General features: G+C 51.0%; 2 protein-coding genes across 2 annotated transcripts in view; one reads left to right on the top strand and one right to left on the bottom strand.

Annotated features, from left to right (window-relative positions):
• Nucleotides 1–677: 677 nt before the first annotated feature.
• LOC306774731 (coiled-coil domain-containing protein 42 homolog) lies at nt 678–12255 on the bottom strand (the record flags this gene model as incomplete). The annotated part of the gene is made up of 6 exons (XM_079264888.1): nt 678–773; nt 848–1003; nt 1090–1311; nt 10325–10516; nt 10605–10697; nt 12217–12255. The coding sequence occupies 6 exons, from the start codon at nt 12253–12255 to the stop codon at nt 678–680; spliced, it is 798 nt and encodes a 265-aa protein (XP_079121014.1).
• Nucleotides 12256–15834: 3579 nt separating this feature from the next.
• The window catches only part of LOC306755890 (uncharacterized protein), a 64801-nt gene continuing 53775 nt past the window's right edge, over nt 15835–26860 (top strand). Inside the window, exons 1-5 of the mRNA XM_079240456.1 lie at nt 15835–15967; nt 19680–19738; nt 20132–20287; nt 21490–21627; nt 21711–21821. Of these exons, the coding sequence (XP_079096582.1) occupies nt 19694–19738; nt 20132–20287; nt 21490–21627; nt 21711–21821 (450 nt within the window). The 5' untranslated portion in view covers nt 15835–15967; nt 19680–19693. The remainder of the gene's footprint in view (nt 15968–19679; nt 19739–20131; nt 20288–21489; nt 21628–21710; nt 21822–26860) is intronic.

Genomic DNA, 26860 nt, shown 5'->3' on the forward strand with positions numbered 1-26860 from the left:
CTTGTGTATCCTTGAGCTGATTTATTGAAGAATGACGTTCAGCCATTGTCCTCTTTGACCAACCGTAAAACTGAAAACAATACAAAACGTGTATTAACCACAAGTCTCCGTACCAAATGCTAATGATGAATGACATGCTAATTTAAAGCTAACCTCACTTAGGCTCATAACTTGCACAAAAAAATACACATATGCTACACACCAAAATAAACACAAAATGAACATATGCACATTTCCATACTTAACGACACATATTGTCCAAGGCAACAATCGTTCTTTTTTATACAAATTCACACACGAGCGACTCGTCACTGTGTTCAGCCATCTTGACTTTTTTACGTTTGGCTTCTTCAAAATAAAACAACAGCACTATAAACCACAAGGGGGCACTGCAGACCAATGTATAAAATAAAAACTTGTAAAAAAAACTTAAATGCCACTTTACAAAGGGGCAGAACAATAATACAATGTAATATAATATAATATGCTGAGTGGCGGCTGAGCTCGACGCCTCAGCAGTCACCGTGGAAAAGCTGCAGGATGGTGGCCGTCAAGGTCCAGATCTGGTGATTGTGAGTGAAAGCAGAGAAAAGAAAAAGACAGTAAATAAACCCAGCAGCTTTATTTAACGGATGGAACTTTAATGCAGATTTAATGGATGTAATGAGATGAAATCTTTATGTCTTCTGTTTTCTCCTGTCACTGTTCTTTTCTAACAACGACATCTGGTACTGCTTGACGATGTCGTTCAGGTCCTTCATGTAAAACTGGATCTGGGAGCGAGACGACAGGAAACAGGTTAATTTCATGGTTTTCTGTGGTGCTGGCTCTTCCTGCTAACGCCTACCTGGTTCAGCTGTATGTCTGTGTCACTGATGTCCACGCCTTCTGCTCCAACCACCCCACCCGTCTGCTCATACAGGTTGACCACAGCCATCTTAATCTGGCCCAGTTCCACCACTTTCTTAGCAGCCGTTTCCTGGATGTGGTCCCACTTCTTCTCCTGCATGAAGACAGAAACACTGAGCTTGGTTCTGAGGACGTCTGGCTCAGACTGACCAGACCAGATTACCAGATCCCGTCTGGTACCAATGTTCGGCTCTCGGTGCGAGCCTTGTCCAGCTTGGCCTGGAGCTGGGAGAGCTCGTTGTTCTTCTGCAGAAGCATGAGGTGGTGCTGGTCCTTCAGAGCCTGCAGAGTCTGTTTCTTCTGGTCCGTCTGCTCCTCCACCTGCTTCCTCTTCTCCAGCAGCTTGTCTCTGGTGCAGAGCAGGTTCTCCAGATTACCGGCCAGCTCCTCCACGTCTTTAAACTTTAGACACAAAACCCCGGAGGAGAAACGCTGCAGTCAGAACATCAGAATGTTCCACAACAACATCTTCTCTGTTAATCCTCCTGGAGGAGGAGAGAAACGTCTGGCTTATCTCACAGATACAGGACAGGATATAGACCCTGAGAACTTCATCCGTCCATCCATTCATTCATCCAGCCATCCATCCATCCCTCCATCCACCCATCCATCCATCCCTCCATTCATCCATCCATCCCTCCATCCATCCCTCCATCCATACATCCATCCATCCCTCCATCCACCCATCCATCCCTCCATCCATCCCTCCATTCATCCATCCATTCATTCATCCATCAATCCGTCCATCCCTCCATCCATCCATCTATCCATCCATCCACCCATCCATCCGTCCATCCATCCATCCCTCTATCCATCCATCCATTATCCATCCACCCATTCATCCATCCATCCCTCTATCCATCCATCCATCCATCCCTCTATCCATCCATCCATTATCCATCCACCCATCCATCCATCCATCCCTCTATCCATCCATCCATACATCCATCCATCCATTCATCCATCCACCCATCCATCCATACATCCCTCTATCCATCCATCCACCCATCCATCCATCCATTCATTCATCCATACATCCATCCATCCCTCTATCCATCTGTCCATTCATTCATCCATCCATCCATCCCTCTACCCATCCATCCATTATCCATGTTTAGTTCCAGCACTTTTTATGTTACTTTCCATAAAACCTTATAATCATGGCAACAGAAAGAATGATGTGTTAAAAAAAACATTAAAAAGAAAGTAAAGGAATTAAAAAGAGAAATAAGCTAAAAGTAGATTAATTATTTGAAGTAATAATAAAGTATGAAGTTATTTTGATAAAAAACAGCAAATGGAACAGTTGTTAACGCTCAGCTCGACTGAGAGTTTCAGTGGAGCTGCAGGAGTTTGTTTCCACATGTGAGGAGCAGAAAACCTGACAGCTGCTTCTCCATGGTTGGTTCTGACTCTGGGACCAGGGAGTAGACCGGGTCCTGATGGCCTGGGGGATCCGGTTGGTTCTGACTCTGGGACCAGGGAGTAGACCGGGTCCTGATGGCCTGGGGGATCCGGTTGGTTCTGACTCTGGGACCAGGGAGTAGACCGGGTCCTGATGGCCTGGGGGATCCGGTTGGTTCTGACTCTGGGACCAGGGAGACCGGATCCTGACGGCCTGGGGGATCCGGTTGGTTCTGACTCTGGGACCAGGGAGACCGGATCCTGACGGCCTGGGGGATCCGGTTGGTTCTGACTCTGGGACCAGGGAGTAGACCGGGTCCTGACGGCCTGGGGGATCCGGTTGGTTCTGACTCTGGGACCAGGGAGTAGACCGGATCCTGACGGCCTGGGGGATCCGGTTGGTTCTGACTCTGGGACCAGGGATACCGGATCCTGACGGCCTGGGGGATCCGGTTGGTTCTGACTCTGGGACCAGGGAGACCGGGTCCTGACGGCCTGGGGGATCCGGTTGGTTCGGACTCTGGGACCAGGGAGTAGACCGGGTCCTGATGGCCTGGGGGATCCGGTTGGTTCTGACTCCGGGACCAGGGAGTAGACCGGGTCCTGATGGCCTGGGGGATCCGGTTGGTTCTGACTCTGGGACCAGGGAGACCGGATCCTGACGGCCTGGGGGATCCGGTTGGTTCTGACTCTGGGACCAGGGAGACCGGATCCTGATGGCCTGGGGGATCCGGTTGGTTCTGACTCTGGGACCAGGGAGTAGACCGGGTCCTGATGGCCTGGGGGATCCGGTTGGTTCTGACTCTGGGACCAGGGAGACCGGATCCTGACGGCCTGGGGGATCCGGTTGGTTCTGACTCTGGGACCAGGGAGACCGGATCCTGATGGCCTGGGGGATCCGGTTGGTTCTGACTCTGGGACCAGGGAGACCGGATCCTGACGGCCTGGGGGATCCGGTTGGTTCTGACTCTGGGACCAGGGAGTAGACCGGGTCCTGACGGCCTGGGGGATCCGGTTGGTTCTGACTCTGGGACCAGGGAGTAGACCGGGTCCTGATGGCCTGGGGGATCCGGTTGGTTCTGACTCTGGGACCAGGGAGTAGACCGGGTCCTGATGGCCTGGGGGATCCGGTTGGTTCGGACTCTGGGACCAGGGAGTAGACCGGGTCCTGACGGCCTGGGGGATCCGGTTGGTTCGGACTCTGGGACCAGGGAGTAGACCGGGTCCTGACGGCCTGGGGGATCCGGTTGGTTCGGACTCTGGGACCAGGGAGTAGACCGGGTCCTGACGGCCTGGGGGATCCGGTTGGTTCTGACTCTGGGACCAGGGAGTAGACCGGGTCCTGACGGCCTGGGGGATCCGGTTGGTTCTGACTCTGGGACCAGGGAGTAGACCGGGTCCTGACGGCCTGGGGGATCCGGTTGGTTCTGACTCTGGGACCAGGGAGTAGACCGGGTCCTGACGGCCTGGGGGATCCGGTTGGTTCTGACTCTGGGACCAGGGAGTAGACCGGGTCCTGACGGCCTGGGGGATCCGGTTGGTTCTGACTCTGGGACCAGGGAGACCGGATCCTGATGGCCTGGGGGATCCGGTTGGTTCTGACTCTGGGACCAGGGAGTAGACCGGGTCCTGACGGCCTGGGGGATCCGGTTGGTTCTGACTCTGGGACCAGGGAGTAGACCGGGTCCTGACGGCCTGGGGGATCCGGTTGGTTCTGACTCTGGGACCAGGGAGTAGACCGGGTCCTGACGGCCTGGGGGATCCGGTTGGTTCTGACTCCGGGACCAGGGAGACCGGATCCTGATGGCCTGGGGGATCCGGTTGGTTCTGACTCTGGGACCAGGGAGTAGACCGGGTCCTGACGGCCTGGGGGATCCGGTTGGTTCTGACTCTGGGACCAGGGAGTAGACCGGGTCCTGACGGCCTGGGGGATCCGGTTGGTTCTGACTCCGGGACCAGGGAGACCGGGTCCTGACGGCCTGGGGGATCCGGTTGGTTCTGACTCTGGGACCAGGGAGTAGACCGGGTCCTGACAGCCTGGGGGATCCGGTTGGTTCTGACTCTGGGACCAGGGAGTAGACCGGGTCCTGACGGCCTGGGGGATCCGGTTGGTTCTGACTCCGGGACCAGGGAGTAGACCGGGTCCTGACGGCCTGGGGGATCCGGTTGGTTCTGACTCCGGGACCAGGGAGTAGACCGGGTCCTGACGGCCTGGGGGATCCGGTTGGTTCTGACTCCGGGACCAGGGAGACCGGATCCTGACGGCCTGGGGGATCCGGTTGGTTCTGACTCCGGGACCAGGGAGACCGGATCCTGACGGCCTGGGGGATCCGGTTGGTTCTGACTCTGGGACCAGGGAGTAGACCGGGTCCTGACGGCCTGGGGGATCCGGTTGGTTCTGACTCTGGGACCAGGGAGTAGACCGGGTCCTGACGGCCTGGGGGATCCGGTTGGTTCTGACTCCGGGACCAGGGAGTAGACCGGGTCCTGACGGCCTGGGGGATCCGGTTGGTTCTGACTCTGGGACCAGGGAGACCGGATTCTGACGGCCTGGGGGATCCGGTTGGTTCTGACTCTAGGACCAGGGAGACCGGATCCTGACGGCCTGGGGGATCTGGTTGGTTCTGACTCTGGGACCAGGGAGTAGACCGGGTCCTGATGGCCTGGGGGATCCGGTTGGTTCTGACTCTGGGACCAGGGAGACCGGATTCTGACGGCCTGGGGGATCCGGTTGGTTCTGACTCTAGGACCAGGGAGACCGGGTCCTGATGGCCTGGGGGATCCGGTTGGTTCTGACTCTGGGACCAGGGAGTAGACCGGGTCCTGATGGCCTGGGGGATCCGGTTGGTTCTGACTCTGGGACCAGGGAGACCGGATCCTGACGGCCTGGGGGATCCGGTTGGTTCTGACTCTGGGACCAGGGAGACCGGATCCTGACGGCCTGGGGGATCCGGTTGGTTCTGACTCTGGGACCAGGGAGTAGACCGGGTCCTGACGGCCTGGGGGATCCGGTTGGTTCTGACTCTGGGACCAGGGAGTAGACCGGATCCTGACGGCCTGGGGGATCCGGTTGGTTCTGACTCTGGGACCAGGGAGACCGGATCCTGACGGCCTGGGGGATCCGGTTGGTTCTGACTCTGGGACCAGGGAGACCGGGTCCTGACGGCCTGGGGGATCCGGTTGGTTCTGACTCTGGGACCAGGGAGTAGACCGGGTCCTGATGGCCTGGGGGATCCGGTTGGTTCTGACTCCGGGACCAGGGAGTAGACCGGGTCCTGATGGCCTGGGGGATCCGGTTGGTTCTGACTCTGGGACCAGGGAGTAGACTGGGTTCTGACGGCCTGGGGGATCCGGTTGGTTCTGACTCTGGGACCAGGGAGTAGACCGGATCCTGACGGCCTGGGGGATCCGGTTGGTTCTGACTCTGGGACCAGGGAGTAGACCGGATCCTGACGGCCTGGGGGATCCGGTTGGTTCTGACTCTGGGACCAGGGAGTAGACCGGGTCCTGATGGCCTGGGGGATCCGGTTGGTTCTGACTCTGGGACCAGGGAGACCGGATCCTGACGGCCTGGGGGATCCGGTTGGTTCTGACTCTGGGACCAGGGAGTAGACCGGGTCCTGACGGCCTGGGGGATCCGGTTGGTTCTGACTCTGGGACCAGGGAGTAGACCGGGTCCTGATGGCCTGGGGGATCCGGTTGGTTCGGACTCTGGGACCAGGGAGTAGACCGGGTCCTGATGGCCTGGGGGATCCGGTTGGTTCTGACTCTGGGACCAGGGAGTAGACCGGGTCCTGACGGCCTGGGGGATCCGGTTGGTTCTGACTCTGGGACCAGGGAGACCTGATCCTGACGGCCTGGGGGATCCGGTTGGTTCTGACTCTGGGACCAGGGAGTAGACCGGGTCCTGACGGCCTGGGGGATCCGGTTGGTTCTGACTCTGGGACCAGGGAGTAGACCGGGTCCTGACGGCCTGGGGGATCCAGTTGGTTCTGACTCTGGGACCAGGGAGTAGACCGGGTCCAGACGGCCTGGGGGATCCGGTTGGTTCTGACTCCGGGACCAGGGAGACCGGATCCTGATGGCCTGGGGGATCCGGTTGGTTCTGACTCTGGGACCAGGGAGTAGACCGGGTCCTGACGGCCTGGGGGATCCGGTTGGTTCTGACTCTGGGACCAGGGAGTAGACCGGGTCCTGACGGCCTGGGGGATCCGGTTGGTTCTGACTCCGGGACCAGGGAGACCGGGTCCTGACGGCCTGGGGGATCCGGTTGGTTCTGACTCTGGGACCAGGGAGTAGACCGGGTCCTGACAGCCTGGGGGATCCGGTTGGTTCTGACTCTGGGACCAGGGAGTAGACCGGGTCCTGACGGCCTGGGGGATCCGGTTGGTTCTGACTCTGGGACCAGGGAGTAGACCGGGTCCTGACGGCCTGGGGGATCCGGTTGGTTCTGACTCCGGGACCAGGGAGTAGACCGGGTCCTGACGGCCTGGGGGATCCGGTTGGTTCTGACTCCGGGACCAGGGAGTAGACCGGGTCCTGACGGCCTGGGGGATCCGGTTGGTTCTGACTCTGGGACCAGGGAGTAGACCGGATCCTGACGGCCTGGGGGATCCGGTTGGTTCTGACTCTGGGACCAGGGAGACCGGATCCTGACGGCCTGGGGGATCCGGTTGGTTCTGACTCTGGGACCAGGGAGACCGGATCCTGACGGCCTGGGGGATCCGGTTGGTTCTGACTCTGGGACCAGGGAGTAGACCGGGTTCTGACGGCCTGGGGGATCCGGTTGGTTCTGACTCTGGGACCAGGGAGTAGACCGGATCCTGACGGCCTGGGGGATCCGGTTGGTTCTGACTCTGGGACCAGGGAGTAGACCGGATCCTGACGGCCTGGGGGATCCGGTTGGTTCTGACTCTGGGACCAGGGAGACCGGATCCTGACGGCCTGGGGGATCCGGTTGGTTCTGACTCTGGGACCAGGGAGTAGACCGGATCCTGACGGCCTGGGGGATCCGGTTGGTTCTGACTCTGGGACCAGGGAGTAGACCGGGTCCTGACGGCCTGGGGGATCCGGTTGGTTCTGACTCTGGGACCAGGGAGTAGACCGGGTCCTGACGGCCTGGGGGATCCGGTTGGTTCTGACTCTGGGACCAGGGAGTAGACCGGGTCCTGATGGCCTGGGGGATCCGGTTGGTTCTGACTCTGGGACCAGGGAGACCGGATCCTGATGGCCTGGGGGATCCGGTTGGTTCTGACTCTGGGACCAGGGAGTAGACCGGGTCCAGATGGCCTGGGGGATCCGGTTGGTTCTGACTCTGGGACCAGGGAGACCGGATCCTGACGGCCTGGGGGATCCGGTTGGTTCGGACTCTGGGACCAGGGAGTAGACCGGGTCCTGATGGCCTGGGGGATCCGGTTGGTTCTGACTCTGGGACCAGGGAGTAGACCGGGTCCTGACGGCCTGGGGGATCCGGTTGGTTCTGACTCTGGGACCAGGGAGACCGGATCCTGACGGCCTGGGGGATCCGGTTGGTTCTGACTCTGGGACCAGGGAGTAGACCGGGTCCTGACGGCCTGGGGGATCCGGTTGGTTCTGACTCTGGGACCAGGGAGTAGACCGGGTCCTGACGGCCTGGGGGATCCGGTTGGTTCTGACTCTGGGACCAGGGAGTAGACCGGGTCCTGACGGCCTGGGGGATCCGGTTGGTTCTGACTCTGGGACCAGGGAGTAGACCGGGTCCTGACGGCCTGGGGGATCCGGTTGGTTCTGACTCTGGGACCAGGGAGTAGACCGGGTCCTGACGGCCTGGGGGATCCGGTTGGTTCTGACTCTGGGACCAGGGAGTAGACCGGGTCCTGATGGCCTGGGGGATCCAGTTGGTTCGGACTCTGGGACCAGGGAGTAGACCGGGTCCTGACGGCCTGGGGGATCCGGTTGGTTCTGACTCTGGGACCAGGGAGACCGGGTCCTGACGGCCTGGGGGATCCGGTTGGTTCTGACTCTGGGACCAGGGAGACCGGATCCTGACGGCCTGGGGGATCCGGTTGGTTCTGACTCTGGGACCAGGGAGTAGACCGGGTCCTGATGGCCTGGGGGATCCGGTTGGTTCTGACTCTGGGACCAGGGAGTAGACCGGGTCCTGACGGCCTGGGGGATCCGGTTGGTTCTGACTCCGGGACCAGGGAGACCGGATCCTGACGGCCTGGGGGATCCGGTTGGTTCTGACTCTGGGACCAGGGAGTAGACCGGGTCCTGATGGCCTGGGGGATCCGGTTGGTTCTGACTCCGGGACCAGGGAGACCGGATCCTGACGGCCTGGGGGATCCGGTTGGTTCTGACTCCGGGACCAGGGAGACCGGATTCTGACGGCCTGGGGGATCCGGTTGGTTCTGACTCTGGGACCAGGGAGTAGACCGGGTCCTGATGGCCTGGGGGATCCGGTTGGTTCTGACTCTGGGACCAGGGAGACCGGGTCCTGGCGGCCTGGGGGATCCGGTTGGTTCTGACTCTGGGACCAGGGAGACCGGATCCTGACGGCCTGGGGGATCCGGTTGGTTCTGACTCCGGGACCAGGGAGACCGGATTCTGACGGCCTGGGGGATCTGGTTGGTTCTGACTCCGGGACCAGGGAGACCGGATTCTGACGGCCTGGGGGATCCGGTTGGTTCTGACTCTGGGACCAGGGAGACCGGGTCCTGGCGGCCTGGGGGATCCGGTTGGTTCTGACTCCGGGACCAGGGAGACCGGGTCCTGACGGCCTGGGGGATCCGGTTGGTCCTGACTCTGGGACCAGGGAGACCGGATCCTGACGGCCTGGGGGATCCGGTTGGTTCTGACTCCGGGACCAGGGAGACCGGATCCTGACGGCCTGGGGGATCTGGTTGGTTCTGACTCTGGGACCAGGGAGTAGACCGGATCCTGATGGCCTGGGGGATCCGGTTGGTTCTGACTCTGGGACCAGGGAGACCGGATCCTGGCGGCCTGGGGGATCCGGTTGGTTCTGACTCTGGGACCAGGGAGACCGGGTCCTGGCGGCCTGGGGGATCCGGTTGGTTCTGACTCTGGGACCAGGGAGTAGACCGGATCCTGACAGCCTGGGGGATCCGGTTGGTTCTGACTCTGGGACCAGGGAGACCGGGTCCTGGCGGCCTGGGGGATCCGGTTGGTTCTGACTCTGGGACCAGGGAGTAGACCGGGTCCTGACGGCCTGGGGGATCCGGTTGGTTCTGACTCTGGGACCAGGGAGACCGGATCCTGACGGCCTGGGGGATCCGGTTGGTTCTGACTCTGGGACCAGGGAGTAGACCGGGTCCTGACGGCCTGGGGGATCCGGTTGGTTCTGACTCTGGGACCAGGGAGACCGGATCCTGACGGCCTGGGGGATCCGGTTGGTTCTGACTCTGGGACCAGGGAGACCGGATCCTGACGGCCTGGGGGATCCGGTTGGTTCTGACTCCGGGACCAGGGAGTAGACCGGGTCCTGACGGCCTGGGGGATCCGGTTGGTCCTGACTCCGGGACCAGGGAGTAGACCGGGTCCTGACGGCCTGGGGGATCCGGTTGGTTCTGACTCCGGGACCAGGGAGTAGACCGGGTCCTGACGGCCTGGGGGATCCGGTTGGTTCTGAACAACCCAGAAGAACCTGAAACTGTTCAGCAGGAGTCAGTGTGACAACCTCTCCTGGTCCTACTGAGGACTGGAGCAGCCGTCTGATGACACCGTCACACTGAGTCCAGTCTGCTCGAGATTAAAGCAGAAATCCTGCTGAGTCATCAGTCTTCTAATCCTCCAGATGTTCTGAAGGTGATAAAAGGTCAGTTTCTTTACTGAACACCTGACAAATCAATCATTTTTATGGTCATATTTAACCAGCTGCAGCTCCGCCTCCGGCCTCCCGACAGCCAACCCTCTGCTCTGAGCTCCAGGGCCGGAGGAAGCCAGGCTGGGTGTTGTGTGTTTAGACATTATTCAGTAAATGTGTCTCCCTGTCGGACAGGCAGGTCTGCAGTACCTGAGTTTGTGGAAGCACCTTCTCCATTACGTCCTTGTACACAGAGTATTTCTCCACCTGACGCTGCAGTTCCAGTTTCCGTTCAGCCATTTCCATGTTCTCCTTCCTCAGCTTCACGATCATCTCCTGGTTTTCCTGCAAGCTTCTCCTCTCCCGCTCTACTTTCTGCATTTGCGCCGTGTTGTCTTTATCCTGGACATCAATGACACCAATCAGCATCATGACCTGTTCCAGCCTGGGAGGTGAAGTCCAGCCCGAGTTGTGTGTCGCTCCAGCAAACCTTATGGAACATTTCCCAGCTGTAGTGGCGCACATCTATTTCTTCAATGTTCTTTTCCAGCTCCTTGATACGCTGCTTCACATGCTCCAAATACTGAGAGACAAAAGCAGAAACGAGTCAGTGTTCATGAGCATCACCTGAATGCAGTCGTCTGATCGGTGCGTTTACGAGGCCTGTAGGGGTACAGGTGTTTCAGACAGCGCTTCCTTCCTGTGGACGTCATCAAGAGTCAAGATTTATTTTTCAGAAACACTAAACTTCGTCTCATATTTATGCAGTTGAGGCTAAGATTTATCTCCCACTCTCTTTTGACCCCGTTAGCTTGCCTGCAAGATGCTAAAGATTAAATTAAATTAAATGAAGACAAAACATCTTGTTGGTCTCTGAACACTCCTCTACTCATCTTTGTTCCATTTCCCAGAATGTGAAAAGTTTTTGACTCTTAAGTTTCTGGGATCAGGCCACTTCTTTCTGTTACGCTGAGAAGGTCGTTTTATCTTTCCTCATTAGATTATTGCAGCTCTATATGTAAAGTACAGACCAGTCTTGCTCTAACTGCCTCCAGGTGGTCCAAACTTTGGCTGCACAGCTTTTAAGATGCACATCAATGTTTCCACATCACCCCAATCCTGGCTTCTTCCCACAGGCTCTGCGTCAAGCTGAGGGTTGATTTTAGGATTTTACGGTTTATTTAAAAGCCTCCTCACATCCCAGCGGTGTCCAAGTCCGGCCCCCAACATCTACTCTCCTGCAGATCCATCCTTTGTCCAACACATCTCACATCGAGTGAATGGCTGGTTTTCTGCAGGGCTGGACGACATGCAGATGAGGGAATTCAGCCTTTTGATTCAGGTGTGTTGGAGAAGAAACGCATCTAAATGCTGCAGGATTTGTAGCTTTCTAGGACCCCTCCTCCAGCCAACAACTCTGGAGCCTCCATGGAGGTCGTTCCTTAGCAGTTGCTGCCCCCCAAACTGTGGATCAACCCCTCCCACATACCAGGGCTGCTCCTGGCCTGGATATTATTAAAAGTTAAAAATTACTTTTATTATTTAACCCTTCCTTGTCTGCAATAGTTAAACATAAAAACACACAACTTATGTAATGTTTTACTTTTACTTGTGCAACACTGCTTCACTGTTTCTTGTTTTTAAATGTTTTGAATTAAAACATATATTAGTATAAGGGTTTTTCTGATGTATGTTGGCTTCTACCTCTCCCATGCACGTGTTATTTGCTTTATATCCATAGACTGTGTGTTTATATCACATAAAATCTCCATATATAAATGTTTTAAATGAAAACTTATATTCGTATATGGGTTTTTCTGATGTATGTTGGCTTCTACCTTTCCGATGCACGTTATTTGCTTTATATCACATAAAATCTCCATAAATAAATGTTGTTGTTTTTTTGCGTTATTAGTCATGGCTGAGTGTAAAACTGGGTTTATGAATGAAGTTGAAAGGTACCCGTGTTATTATACTTGTTATATTTTGATAATGAATAAAACCACAATGAAGAAATGTAACCAAACGCAACTTTAGTTCGGAAACATCGCGAGATCTAAAGTAGTCTACCTGCGAGACTTCACGTGGGTCTGATTTCTCACCTGTTTGCGCTCCTCGTACTGCCGGCCCAGCGCTTTCATCTCCTTTTGTACCTGGTGAAACTTTAACCAGACAGGGACATCATCCACTGGTTTGGGGGGTCTGCGGGACCCGCTTTTCCACCTGTAAACACACGCAGCCATGGCCACAGCTAGTTAGCGTGGTGGTTGAGGTTCTGCTCCGGGCTGCACAAACACCCTCCGCGGACACAACTCACTCAGCACACGGCCTCCTGAGCTTCGAGAACATGGTTCTGTTTTCTTGTTCAGTTTTCCACACGATGCGGGGTCTTCAGGACGACTTTCCTCCTGGCTTTTCAACAGTAAAATGGTTGTTTATAGTTTTGCACGCCGGGCCCTTTTTACGTCGTTTCTATGGCAACGCGTCGGACGTTGCGGGTCTAAGAGGAAAAAGAAAAAGCATGTTGCCAACATAGACATCATATATACATAAATATATTTTTATATGATGTTTATGTTGCACACTACATCTGATAAATATCAAATGTACATCTCTATAACATGCTTTCTTAAAAGACTATTTAAAAAACTTCTATTAACTCCACACTCAGCAACTTATTAAATTTCATTCAATAATTGTATTTCATTAATGGTAAAAATTAATACAATAACTATATATATATATATATATATATATATATATATATATATATATATATATATATATATATATATATATATGCCCCCTACAATATATATATTGTGACCTGACGGCTGGCGGTTTGAGCCCTGAGGAGGACTGTTCTTCCAAACCTGGATAAAAACAGAAAACGTGTCACTTAACATGTGCTGTGGCATTTAGAGGGACAACCACAAAGGGAACAACAACAACCTGACGAGGAAACACGAGAAGGGAGGAGTGTGTGGAGGTGGAAAGAGATCCCAAAAGTAACTTCATCAACTTCCTGACCACACCTGGAGAGAAACACAACAGCCTCTTTAAGAAAAGAGCAAAGCAGACAATCATCTGGAGTACCTGAGAAAAACGTGGATAAGAAAAGCAACAGTATTGAAACTTGATGAACTTTTAGTATTAAAACTACTCAATACAGTAACTGTAGAAGCATTCAAGAGAGTAAAGAGGATGAGATGTGTTCATCATCTATGAGGTTGGTCATGCAAATAAAACCTCACACTCTTCCAAGGAACCTGGCCACAGGGATGCAACACACCCATCAGAAAACTGCTAATGGAAACATTTTCTGAGGAATAGATGCTAGCTGTTAATTCTTTGTATTTTAGCTATGGGGTGGGAAGGGAGTAAACAACAAAAAAAACAACAACAAAAAAAACCCCACAAGCCTGTAAGGACTTCATGGAAGGACCTGGACAGTCCACCTGAACTTTCCTACGATGCCCTCTATTTGATTTCCTGCTTGTGTTGTTCTCACTCATATGTAAGTCGCTTTGGATAAAAGCGTCTAAATGACTGTAGAATAGAATAGAATAGAATAGAATAGAATGGAATAGTTGTAAAATGAAGTGTTGCTGTTTAAGTCAATAACTGTAGTTTTGTAACTAAATTAAGGGGAGAAAATTTGGCTTTTCCGATAATAAGAAACAAACCTAAATTGGTTAAAGTGTCAGTTATCGTTGAAAAGATCAGAAAACTATAAATAAAAAAAAATGAATGGATGAAAGAACTAACCTTGGTGTATGAGTGGTGTCGGCATGTGGCTTGCTGGCTTTACTTTGTCAGGTTAAACAGACGTTGGTAACAGCAGTTGCACACATGTAGGAAATAAGTTCAGTGCATCAAAATGTGTTCATGATTAAAATTAATTATTTATCAAACTTTGACAGAGTGTCTCATTTATCGCACATAAATATTTGTACTCCATGAAAACAAGTCAGAAACACGTTTTTAGGCTCAGAAAGTTACATCATGCTACTACACAATTATACATTTCTACAGAAGCATTAAAAAAGTGGCTCTAAAACTTATTTAACTGGTTGTATTTAAATTCCTTGCAGCCTATAAACAAACTGTTAATTTAATCCAGGTGTGTTAAAGTAGGATTACCTGTAACACCTGCAGGGCTGACGTTCTGATAACTGCTTGAGATCTATTTGCCATCTTAAACAATATATTTGAAAACATTCTTCTTCAACTTTATTTACATTTTCCCCTCAGGACAAGTTATTTACACAACAAGCACATGTATTAGTGTTTTAAACATGGATTGGAGGGATTTTACTTGGCTGACATTTTTTTACTGTCAGAACTGTTTGTCCAAATGAGATTGCATGTCTCAGTTGGACTACCTGCATAAATAAAGGTTGAATAAATAAATAAAATACAATAAATGGGTTGGTCAGAGAATTTTCTCCATCTCCAATGTTTTTTTTTTGGTTGCAGTTTTGGTCCAGAGTTGTTATTTTGCGTCTGATTTTATTCCTTTGATTGGACAGAGGCATTCATTCATCACCATTTCCTCCCTCTTGATACATCGAAGATTAAGGAAGCATTGCAGAACCGTTGCCTTTTTCTCTCATAGACATTTGCAATCCATTTCAGTTGAGTAGCTGGAAAAAATCCCCAATTACCCATAATCTAACCTAGGAGGTGCTGCTTAACCTCTAAGAGGAGGTGCTGCTGTAAGTGTGCATGCGTGTGTTTATGTATGGTGAAACAGCTTTCCCATTAGTGTTGAAAGTTTTGTTTCTAGATGCAGCTTTTGTTCAAATACAGATAGAAAAAGAACAGCTTTATTATCATGTTATTTACTGATGTTTTTGTTTACCTCCAGGTCTCTGGCTGTTCAGTAGTTTGAGTCCAGCTGGTAAAGACTGTTTTACATCTTGCGTTGCTTACGAAACATTTTTGGAATAGCAAACTAGTCTTATCATGATCTCAGCTTTGCGTGGGTGTTTATTTTATATATTAATAAGGATGGTGGTTCTTCTATGTGTGTGTTGCTCCAGGACAGGGGTGTTGAATACCAGGAGGGACAAATCAGAGTTTACCACTAGACTGTAGACAACACAACAGTTGTACCTTAGTTTTGACTGAGCATAAAGAAGGCTATATTTCATGTTTGCAGTTATTCATGTAGATCAGGTTGTTCAAAGGTAGTCCTCAGGGTCCTGCAGATTGGATCCAGTTAATAAGAGCCACACCCGGCTTGCATTAATTGGATCCAACAGCCAATGAAGTTCGGCTTAATTCAATTTTCTTGAATATTTTTCTTGAATATTTTTCTAAATGGAAATAGCTCTAGCCTTATGTATAGATATTTCATAGACTATTTTGTAGACACGTCTTCTAATGTAAAGCTGCATTACAGCTTGAATGACTATATTTTTATGTATATTTATTGGTTTAAAGGAGGTTAAGCGAAAGCGGAAGTTGTAAATGGTGAATTTTCTTGGCATTTCTTTCGTCTTTGATACACATTTAAAAGATCAAACAAGAATATTCTTTAGGTAACAATGCGCCCTAAACCAAACAAAGACTTAATATTGATGCTGTTTTCCCCTGGGTTTCGTTATATCGATTATATTTTCATAAATTATTTGTTTTTGTAGCTGATGAAAAGAAACCGATGAGTTTCCGCTCTTCTACCACGTGACCAAACCGCGCATGCGCAGACGCTGTCTGTTGACACACGTGACCAATGCGTTTCTCTGTCCCGTTTGCAATTTCGTCGCGAAACAGAATAAAATGTAATTCAGGGACTTTTTCTCGCTAAAGCGACGTTAAAGGTAGATTCTACATGAACTTGTGAAACAGGTAAGTACTTAAAAGTAATATTTTTCCGCTTACGAGATGCATGACATGACAGAATTTAATGAAAAAACCAGCTAGTCAGTTAGCTTGTTGCTACGACATGACCAGGACTAAATTAGCTGCTTTAGCTTTAGCTTTATTTGCTGCAACACATGACTGACTGGTCCACTTCAGTTCCAGAGGCCTTTTCCCTGAAGCTACTGGTCAACCCAGAAGCATGGACAGCTGATTGGACATCCATGCTAGTAACTTAGCTCATGTACAAACATGAGCAAGTTTCTGGACTCATGATGTTAATGTGTGTGTGCTGTCTGTGCTGTGTGTGTCTGTGTTGTGTGTGGCCTTTTGGGCCCTTACAAGCTATACATTCAGCAGCTTTACAAGTCTCTGCTTGTTTTACAAAGTGACCTAGCTCTCACTGAGCTGGGTTCACCTGCTTATGTCTGAGACTGGAAGATTAATCAGTAAATAGGATGACTAAACAGTTTCTTGCTTTCTACCATTTACTCAGCATTAGATGCCAAATTATATTTTACTTCTGGGATCATAATGCTGGAACTAGTAGATATTCAGCAGTTAATGTCGTAGACTTGAAGATTAATCAGTAAATAGGATGAATAAACTCTGTTAGCTCCTTCCTTTCTACCATTTCTTCACCATAAGATGCCAAATGACTTGTCTTTCTGGCATTATGATGCTGGAACTAATAGATATTCAGCAGAAAGCGCCAGCAGAGCATGAAGCTGTGTAACCTGCTGGCTGTGGTTTGTCTCAGACAACCAGTTTGACCTGAATTTTCCTGCTGGGTCACGTGGCTGGACCTCTCAGCAGCTGAATGGATGTGGCCATGCAGTCTGACAGGGTTAAACCAGGCCTACATTCCAGGCTGAAGGAATACCGAGGGTTTTACCTCCCTTTGTTTAATTTGTAACGAATAAATCCTGGCTTTTATAGTCACATGACTGCCTTGGCAGACCTTTGGCTTGCTTTTCCAGGCAGCCTGATTAAATGACCTGAGAGCTGGAACTCCTCAGGTTTATCATGAAGTAGAGCGGTCATAAATATTTCATTGAGGAAGCACAGAGACCGTAGCATGTGTCTCCCAGCTTTGTGTCGTCTCTTTGTTTTTAATACCATAATGTTTATGTTTGATGAGAAAGCTGGTTATTTATTTATATGCATCAGTGGCCATTGAGCTATGCAGGGTTGTAATCATACATAAATCTAGATTTATGTTTAGGAAACCTGGATTAGGTGTCAACAGGCAGGTTCCAGTCCCTACGTATCATGTCCAGTTTTCTGAAAGCAGGAAAAAATGTTCATATAAGCAACATTTAACCAGGATACTTAAATCCCCTCAGTCATAACATTTCTAAACAGCAGGGGGCGCTGAGTGTACTCTGTTCATTGTATTTGTATGTTGTTTCTGTGGTCTGTTGTCATTGTCCTTTTTGTTGTCAAACATGTGCTGTGTACGTGAAAAAGAATTTCCCTTTGGGGACAATAAAGTCTAAGTCTAAGTCTAAATGCAGTCACAGTTAGGGAGCTGGTGTTCATAAATGTTGTTACGAGGTTAAATTAATCCCAGGAAATTTAATACATCTGGAGTTGTGTTCATCATCAATGTTGTCGTCTGTCAGTTGTCAGAAGCGTTTGGTTGCATCTAAAATAATCTGAAGGTTTATTTATCACTTCTGGGTTTTCTGTATCACACAGAAGGTTTACCTTTTATCAAGCTGCATTTTTTATGGCATCTAATGGTTGCTTCACCAAACCAGTCCCTAGAGAAGGCACAACGGGGCTGTGCAGCAGCCGACCATGTTTCTATCAAGACTTTCAGGTTTCTCTCAAGTATCCCAGGTTAAAACATTTTTTAAGACACTGGAGAGAAACATCCTGCAGATATAAGCTCACAGGAGAAGCAAAGGGTCATAAAGATGAAAAACAGCACTAATTAATACTTCCAGCAATCAGCGACGTTCACATCCAGAAGCTACAAAGAAATGTGAAAATCCTTTGCAAACAGATAAAAACCTGCGACTACAACATCAGGCTCATCTTTTGCACCTCAGATATTTATTATCCTGACAGTAAATATATTATCTCTCCACCTTTATGTTCAGTTCAGTCATTCTGCCTTTTATAAAAGCAAGAGACAGATGTGTAAATACACAGGATTATATCATTATATTATTATGTAGTAAAACGTTAAAAATGAGCAATGATACATGTATTTATTTATTCTAAGGACAATAAATTCCAGCGCTCCTTCTTCAGTCAGTATCTGCACATCATCACAGAGCAAATCTGAACTAATTCCTTTTTTTGTGTGATGATCATGAGAATATTTCCTCTGAAAGGATGAAATACTTGTCATGTTTTGCAATGAGAGCAAACTGAGCGCTTCCTCGCCAACATGGTTTCTCCCTGGAAGAATAATATCTAATCGGGCTGCTATGATATACTTTTGTCCTGATTCGATTCAGATTTTTTTTGGGTGCCGATTCGATTTAAATTGCGATTCTCACAATTCTTCGATATTGCTGATTTTTGTAGATTAAAAACAAACAAAAAAATATTGAAAACTTTTGTTTTCCTCGTCATTTTTCTTTATTTCAATGAGGAAAAAACATCACAGTAGCCAGACCATCATTCTGCTGCTTTAATGCCCAAAAAGACAAGTAAAAAAAAAAACTAATATCACATGGAGATATATTTTAATTTCTGCATCATCGCAGCATTCTCAGACCACTGCGCTGTTCGGAGGGACGACATCACCGTTTCAGTAAACATATAAAACATCTAAACATGTATAAAATCTATAAAAGCAGAGCCTGTGGCCTACGGTGTGTCTGTACAGTCTGACTGTTTCACCCGGACTGATGACGGACGTTTCCACCAGCAGCGGCGAGCGCTTTGCTTTCTGTCTGAAGATCCTCCTTGCTTTGGTCTCTAATAGCAGAGAATGAAGAAGAGGGGAGGAAAAGACCAAAAAGTGGCAGTGTGGGACCATTTCACACTGAAAAGGACAGAAAACGTAGTGCAGTGTGTGTGCTGTAAAGCAGGTCTTAATGCTGCAGCAGCTGGAAGGAAACCCCCCCACTTCACCGCTCCAGGAGGAGATCCAGCTTTCTGATTTATACCAGCAGCAGCAGCGGCTGTTAAATGTACAGTGTTATAACGTGTGATATCAGTCAGCAGTGACGAGGCATGGCGAGGTGTCGGCTGCTAACGCACGTTAACCGTCTGGTAATCCGTCCCTCATCTGTCTCTCCTGCACACACGCAGAGTCAAAGCGCATGTTTTAGGCAGCCTCTGTTCCTGCAGCAAACTTTTATTCCGGATTAAACAGACACACTTTTAACAGGCGTGTCGTCCACCAAGACATCGGCTACTTCTTACTGTGTACATGTTTAAAAGTCACTCCTTCTTTCTACGGGAATTCTTCTTTTTAATCTTTTAAAATGCAGAAATTTGCGACCGGTTGTATCAGTAGAGTATTCGATTACTCGAAGAAATAATCGATAGTTGCAGCTCTGTTTGCTTCCTTGAAGGGAAAAGGAGATTTTTCCTCTGCAGCAGGGAGCGATGGGGATCAGGAAGAGAAATTCTGTGACGATAGAGTCCCAGCCAGATGGATCAGGAACGCTGCTCTTGTTTGGTTTGTGTTTTATTGGTTCCTGAATAACGAACAAAGTATGTGTCTGTCTTTCAGGTGGGGCCGCAGCCATGCTGAAGTGGTTTTCTGGAGAAGAGGGAGAGGCTGGATCTGGAGTGAGTCCATGTGTTTGTGGTCGTCGCCGGCATGGCGGCTGTAACGGATCCCACCGATGTTTCCATCGTAGTCTCAAACAGACGTGACGAGTTTTCAGACGTTTCCTGTCGACCCGCTGGAAGCTCTGCAGCCTGCTTCACATTCAGATAAACTGGGATTAGTTGGACTGCTGAGCATACTGGGCTTTACTGGGACAGTCTGATCCTGCTTCCTGTGGGGGGGGGAACCACTAGTCGCCCTGTACCCCCCCCCCCCCCCCCCCCCCGGTCACTGCGATGGACTTGGTGTAGAAAAACCACGTTGACTGAATAAATGTGTAAATGTGAACGGAGTCTGTAAAGCAACCGTACTGGAGGTAGATGTTGACCAGTCATGCATCGTCTCTCCTGTAGGGTCCAGACCCCCCCCACAGCGCTGCTGGAGGCGGAGAGGTCGCCGCTGAAGAAATGGCGGAAAGGCTGGCGCAGACGGAGCAGCTTGTCTCCCAGCTGAAGGAGATGATCCGGGAGAAGGACGCAGCACTTCGCTCCAAAGATGACCAGCTTAAGGTGGGCTCAGGTGTTGCTCCATCAGATACAGGACCAGTCGGGCCAAACTGGCTTCTCTTAATGGTTCTGGGATCAACTAAACCTTAATGCAAAATGTGCTAGTCTATAAATCCGCTTTTTAGTTTATTTATTTGATTCATATCTAATTTGTTTGTCTTTATATTTTGTTTTGGGATTGTGTCATTTTTACAATTTGATTCCTTGTTTTTACTTTTTTTTTGTATTTATTTTGATAGTTTTTTTTTATTTGACTTTATTTTAGTTAAAAAATATATTATTTAGCTTTTTATTCATTTTGTTTTATATTTAGTTTAGTTTTTTAATTTTTGTTCTACTTGGTCAGAAATACTTTTTCCCATCAAGGCAGGATATTTATCTTATAAATAGCAATAAGTTTTTATTGTTTTATTGTATATCTGTTTATATATTTGATCATTTCATTTATTAATTTTGTTTTATTTATAATTCCACTTTACTTTGTTGTTTTATTTGATATCAGCGTATTTTATTTATTTTGTTATATATTTAGCTTAATTTTTTAATTTTTGTTCTATTACGTCAGAAATACTTTATTGTCCCTTCAAGGCAGGACATTTGTCTCATAAATATCAATATGTTTTTTTTTCTTCTTTTTTTATTTATATCTATTTATATATTTGATCATTTCATTTATTATTTTTGTTTTATTTATAATTCCACTTTGTTGTTTTATTTGATTTTCAGCGTATTTTATTTACTTTTGTTTAATATTTCTAATTAATTTTTTATGCGTTTTATATATTATTTCATGTTATTTGGTTTTAGTTCTAATATTGTGATATTCCACACAAACCAAACACACATGATAGATGGCTGTTTCTGTGTGTTTGTATCCTATAAAATGGTTTAACGATGACTGCTGTGAGTTGAATCAAACTATCCCACTGCTGCAGACAGTGTGGACGTTCTGGAGGTCCTCTTCCACTGATCTGTTTCTGGATTAACCCGGTCTGTTGAACCTTCAGTCAGAAACCCAGAACATGGCAACTGTTCAGCTGTAGAGGAATGTGAGCTGAGTAAAACGTCTGGAAGCCTCACCAGAAGCATGCAAACACCTGCTCACTCAGTAGTGGCCTCCTTTTGCTCCATGAGGTGGAACAGCTGATTGCTGATTTAGGCCGATAAGTAAAGTCGCAGTAAGGAATGTATTGATCTCGACTCAGGTGGAGAAGGAAGCCTGTGAGGCCAAACTGTCCAAACTCCGTCTCCAAAACAAGGCCAAAGTCACGTCTCTGACGGCGCAGCTGGAGGAGCTGAAGAAACAACACGGAGAGCCTGGCACGCCAACGCACAGCAAGAAGGTACGAGACGACTGATGATTTTCACCAGTAGGGAGCAGAAATGATCATGGAGAAGGTCTAAAGACACTCATGCCTCGTTTTAGGGTTCATCAGAAGGAGATCAAGCCAGCCGGGGAAAGATTGTGTTGCTGAAGAGGAAGGTGGAAGAGCTGGAGCAGCAGCTGGCACAGAGAGAAGAGGAACTGGAAACCAAAGTAAGGACTTGTCATGGCGGCGGTTAGCTGGTTTGTTAGACTCCTTTTGTCCCTCCGTCACCGCAGAGGGCGTTAAAGTCACCGCAGAAGGCGTTAAAGTCACCGCAGAGGGCGTTAAAGTCACCGCAGAGGGCGTTAAAGTCACCGCAGAGGGCGTTAAAGTCACCGCAGAGGGCGTTAAAGTCACCGCAGAGGGCGTTAAAGTCACCGCAGAGGGCGTTAAAGTCACCGCAGAGGGCGTTAAAGTCGCTGCTGAGGGCGTTAAAGTCGCCGCTGAGGGCGTTAAAGTCGCCGCTGAGGGCGTTAAAGTCGCCGCAGAGGGCGTTAAAGTCGCCGCTGAGGGCGCTAAAGTCGCCGCTGAGGCGCTAAAGTCGCCGCTGAGGCGCTAAAGTCGCCGCAGAGGGCGTTAAAGTCGCCGCAGAGGGCGTTAAAGTCACCGCAGAAGGCGTTAAAGTCACCGCAGAGGGCGTTAAAGTCACCGCCGAGGCGTTAAAGTCGCCGCAGAGGGCGTTAAAGTCGTAACTGAGGCATTAAAGTTAAAGTCGCCGCAGAGGGCGTTAAAGTCACCGCGGAGGCGTTAAAGTTAAAGTCGCCGCAGAGGGCGTTAAAGTCGCCGCAGAGGGCGTTAAAGTTGCCGCTGAGGCGTTAAAGTTAAAGTCACCGCAGAGGGCGTTAAAGTCGCCGCTGAGGCGTTAAAGTTAAAGTCACCGCAGAGGGCGTTAAAGTCGCCGCTGAGGTGTTAAAGTCGCCGCAGAGGGCGTTAAAGTCGCCGCAGAGGGCGTAAAAGTCGCCGCTGAGGCGTTAAAGTCACCGCAGAGGGCGATACAGTCACCGCAGAGGGCGATACAGTCGCCGCTGAGGGCGTTAAAGTCGCCGCTGAGGCGTTAAAGTTAAAGTCGCCACAGAGGGCGTTAAAGTCGCCGCAGAGGGCGTTAAAGTTAAAGTCGCCACAGAGGGCGTTAAAGTCGCCGCAGAGGGCGTTAAAGTCGCCGCTGAGGCGTTAAAGTCGCCGCTGAGGCGTTAAAGTTAAAGTCGCCGCAGAGGGCGTTAAAGTCGCCGCAGAGGGCGTTAAAGTCGCCGTAGAGGGCATTAAAGTCGCCGCTGAGGCGTTAAAGTTAAAGTCGCCACAGAGGGCGTTAAAGTCGCCGCAGAGGGCGTTAAAGTCGCCGCTGAGGCGTTAAAGTCACCGCAGAGGGCGATACAGTCACCGCAGAGGGCGATACAGTCGCCGCAGAGGGCGATACAGTCGCCGCAGAGGGCGTTAAAGTCGCCGCAGAGGGCGTTAAAGTCGCCGCAGAGGGCGTAAAAGTCGCCGCTGAGGCGTTAAAGTTAAAGTCGCCGCAGAGGGCGTTAAAGTCGCCGCAGAGGGCATTAAAGTCGCTGCTGAGGTGTTAAAGTTAAAGTCGCCGCAGAGGGCGTTAAAGTCGCCGCTGAGGTGTTAAAGTTGCCGCAGAGGGCGATACAGTCACCGCAGAGGGCGATACAGTCGCCGCTGAGGGCGTTAAAGTCGCCGCTGAGGCGTTAAAGTTAAAGTCGCCACAGAGGGCGTTAAAGTCGCCGCAGAGGGCGTTAAAGTTAATGTCGCCACAGAGGGCGTTAAAGTCGCCGCAGAGGGCGTTAAAGTCGCCGCTGAGGCGTTAAAGTCGCCGCTGAGGCGTTAAAGTTAAAGTCGCCGCAGAGGGCGTTAAAGTCGCCGCAGAGGGCGTTAAAGTCGCCGCAGAGGGCGTTAAAGTCGCCGTAGAGGGCATTAAAGTCGCCGCTGAGGCGTTAAAGTTAAAGTCGCCACAGAGGGCGTTAAAGTCGCCGCAGAGGGCGTTAAAGTCGCCGCAGAGGGCGTTAAAGTCGCCGCTGAGGGCGATACAGTCACCGCAGAGGGCGATACAGTCACCGCAGAGGGCGATACAGTCACCGCAGAGGGCGATACAGTCGCCGCAGAGGGCGTTAAAGTCGCCGCAGAGGGCGTTAAAGTCGCCGCTGAGGCGTTAAAGTTAAAGTCGCCGCTGAGGGCGTTAAAGTTGCCGCAGAGGGCGATACAGTCACCGCAGAGGGCGATACAGTCACCGCAGAGGGCGTTAAAGTCGCCGCAGAGGGCGTAAAAGTCGCCGCTGAGGCGTTAAAGTTAAAGTCGCCGCAGAGGGCGTTAAAGTCGCCGCAGAGGGCATTAAAGTCGCTGCTGAGGCGTTAAAGTTAAAGTCGCCGCAGAGGGCGTTAAAGTCGCCGCTGAGGTGTTAAAGTTGCCGCAGAGGGCGATACAGTCACCGCAGAGGGCGATACAGTCGCCGCTGAGGGCGTTAAAGTCGCCGCTGAGGCGTTAAAGTTAAAGTCGCCACAGAGGGCGTTAAAGTCGCCGCAGAGGGCGTTAAAGTTAATGTCGCCACAGAGGGCGTTAAAGTCGCCGCAGAGGGCGTTAAAGTCGCCGCTGAGGCGTTAAAGTCGCCGCTGAGGCGTTAAAGTTAAAGTCGCCGCAGAGGGCGTTAAAGTCGCCGCAGAGGGCGTTAAAGTCGCCGCAGAGGGCGTTAAAGTCGCCGTAGAGGGCATTAAAGTCGCCGCTGAGGCGTTAAAGTTAAAGTCGCCACAGAGGGCGTTAAAGTCGCCGCAGAGGGCGTTACAGTCGCCGCTGAGGCGTTAAAGTTGCCGCAGAGGGCGATACAGTCACCGCAGAGGGCGATACAGTCACCGCAGAGGGCGATACAGTCGCCGCAGAGGGCGTTAAAGTCGCCGCAGAGGGCGTTAAAGTCGCCGCTGAGGCGTTAAAGTTAAAGTCGCCGCTGAGGGCGTTAAAGTTGCCGCAGAGGGCGATACAGTCACCGCAGAGGGCGATACAGTCACCGCAGAGGGCGTTAAAGTCGCCGCAGAGGGCGTTAAAGTCGCCGCAGAGGGCGTTAAAGTCGCCGCTGAGGCGTTAAAGTTAAAGTCGCCGCAGAGGGCGTTAAAGTCGCCGCAGAGGGCGTTAAAGTCGCCGCAGAGGGTATTAAAGTCGCCGCTGAGGCGTTAAAGTTAAAGTCGCCACAGAGGGCGTTAAAGTCGCCGCAGAGGGCGTTAAAGTCGCCGCTGAGGCGTTAAAGTTGCCGCAGAGGGCGATACAGTCACCGCAGAGGGCGATACAGTCGCCGCAGAGGGCGTTAAAGTCGCCGCACAGGGCGTTAAAGTCGCCGCAGAGGGCGTTAAAGTCGCCGCTGAGGCGTTAAAGTTAAAGTCGCCGCTGAGGGCGTTAAAGTCGCCGCTGAGGCGTTAAAGTTAAAGTCGCCACAGAGGGCGTTAAAGTCGCCGCAGAGGGCGTCAAATTCGCCACAGAGGGCGTTAAAGTCGCCGCAGAGGGCGTTAAAGTCGCCGCTGAGGGCGTTAAAGTCGCCGCAGAGGGCGTCAAAGTCGCCGCAGAGGGCGTAAAAGTCGCCCCAGAGGGCGTTAAAGTCGCCGCAGAGGGCGTTAAAGTCGCCGCTGAGGCGTTAAAGTTAAGGTCGCCACAGAGGGCGTTAAAGTCGCCGCAGAGGGCGTTAAAGTCGCCGCTGAGGCGTTAAAGTTAAAGTCGCCGCAGAGGGCGTTAAAGTCGCCGCAGAGGGCGTTAAAGTCGCCGCTGAGGCGTTAAAGTCGCCGCTGAGGCGTTAAAGTTGCCGCAGAGGGTATTAAAGTCGCTGCTGAGGCGTTAAAGTTAAAGTCGCCGCAGAGGGCGTTAAAGTCGCCGCTGAGGTGTTAAAGTTGCCGCAGAGGGCGATACAGTCGCCGCTGAGGGCGATACAGTCGCCGCAGAGGGCGATACAGTCGCCGCTGAGGGCGTTAAAGTCGCCGCTGAGGCGTTAAAGTTAAAGTCGCCACAGAGGGCGTTAAAGTCGCCGCAGAGGGCGTTAAAGTTAAAGTCGCCGCTGAGGCGTTAAAGTCACCGCAGAGGGCGTTAAAGTCGCCGCTGAGGCGTTAAAGTTAAAGTCACCGCAGAGGGCGTTAAAGTCGCCGCTGAGGCGTTAAAGTTAAAGTCACCGCAGAGGGCGTTAAAGTCGCCGCTGAGGCGTTAAAGTTAAAGTCACCGCAGAGGGCGTTAAAGTTGCCGCTGAGGCGTTAAAGTCGCCGCAGAGGGCGTTAAAGTCGCCGCAGAGGGCGTAAAAGTCGCCGCTGAGGCGTTAAAGTTAAAGTCGCCGCAGAGGGCGTTAAAGTCGCCGCAGAGGGTATTAAAGTCGCTGCTGAGGCGTTAAAGTTAAAGTCGCCGCAGAGGGCGTTAAAGTCGCCGCTGAGGTGTTAAAGTTGCCGCAGAGGGCGATACAGTCGCCGCTGAGGGCGATACAGTCGCCGCTGAGGGCGATACAGTCGCCGCTGAGGGCGATACAGTCGCCGCTGAGGGCGTTAAAGTCGCCGCTGAGGCGTTAAAGTTAAAGTCACCGCAGAGGGCGTTAAAGTCGCCGCTGAGGTGTTAAAGTCGCCGCAGAGGGCGTTAAAGTCGCCGCAGAGGGCGTAAAAGTCGCCGCTGAGGCGTTAAAGTCACCGCAGAAGGCGTTAAAGTCGCCGCTGAGGCGTTAAAGTTAAAGTCACCGCAGAGGGCGTTAAAGTCGCCGCTGAGGCGTTAAAGTTAAAGTCACCGCAGAGGGCGTTAAAGTTGCCGCTGAGGCGTTACAGTCGCCGCAGAGGGCGTTAAAGTCGCCGCAGAGGGCGATACAGTCGCCGCAGAGGGCGATACAGTCACCGCAGAGGGCGATACAGTCACCGCAGAGGGCGATACAGTCACCGCAGAGGGCGTTAAAGTCGCCGCAGAGGGCGTTAAAGTCGCCGCTGAGGCGTTAAAGTTAAAGTCGCCGCAGAGGGCGTTAAAGTCGCCACAGAGGGCGTTAAAGTCGCCGCAGAGGGCGTCAAATTCGCCACAGAGGGCGTCAAAGTCGCCGCAGAGGGCGTCAAAGTCGCCGCTGAGGGCGTTAAAGTCGCCGCTGAGGGCGTTATAGTCGCCGCAGAGGGCGTAAAAGTCGCCCCAGAGGGCGTTAAAGTCGCCGCAGAGGGCGTTAAAGTCGCCGCTGAGGCGTTAAAGTTAAGGTCGCCACAGAGGGCGTTAAAGTCGCCGC

The sequence above is a fragment of the Telmatherina bonti genome (assembly GCF_933228915.1).
Source record: "Telmatherina bonti genome assembly, chromosome: 1".
Taxonomy (NCBI): domain Eukaryota; kingdom Metazoa; phylum Chordata; class Actinopteri; order Atheriniformes; family Telmatherinidae; genus Telmatherina; species Telmatherina bonti.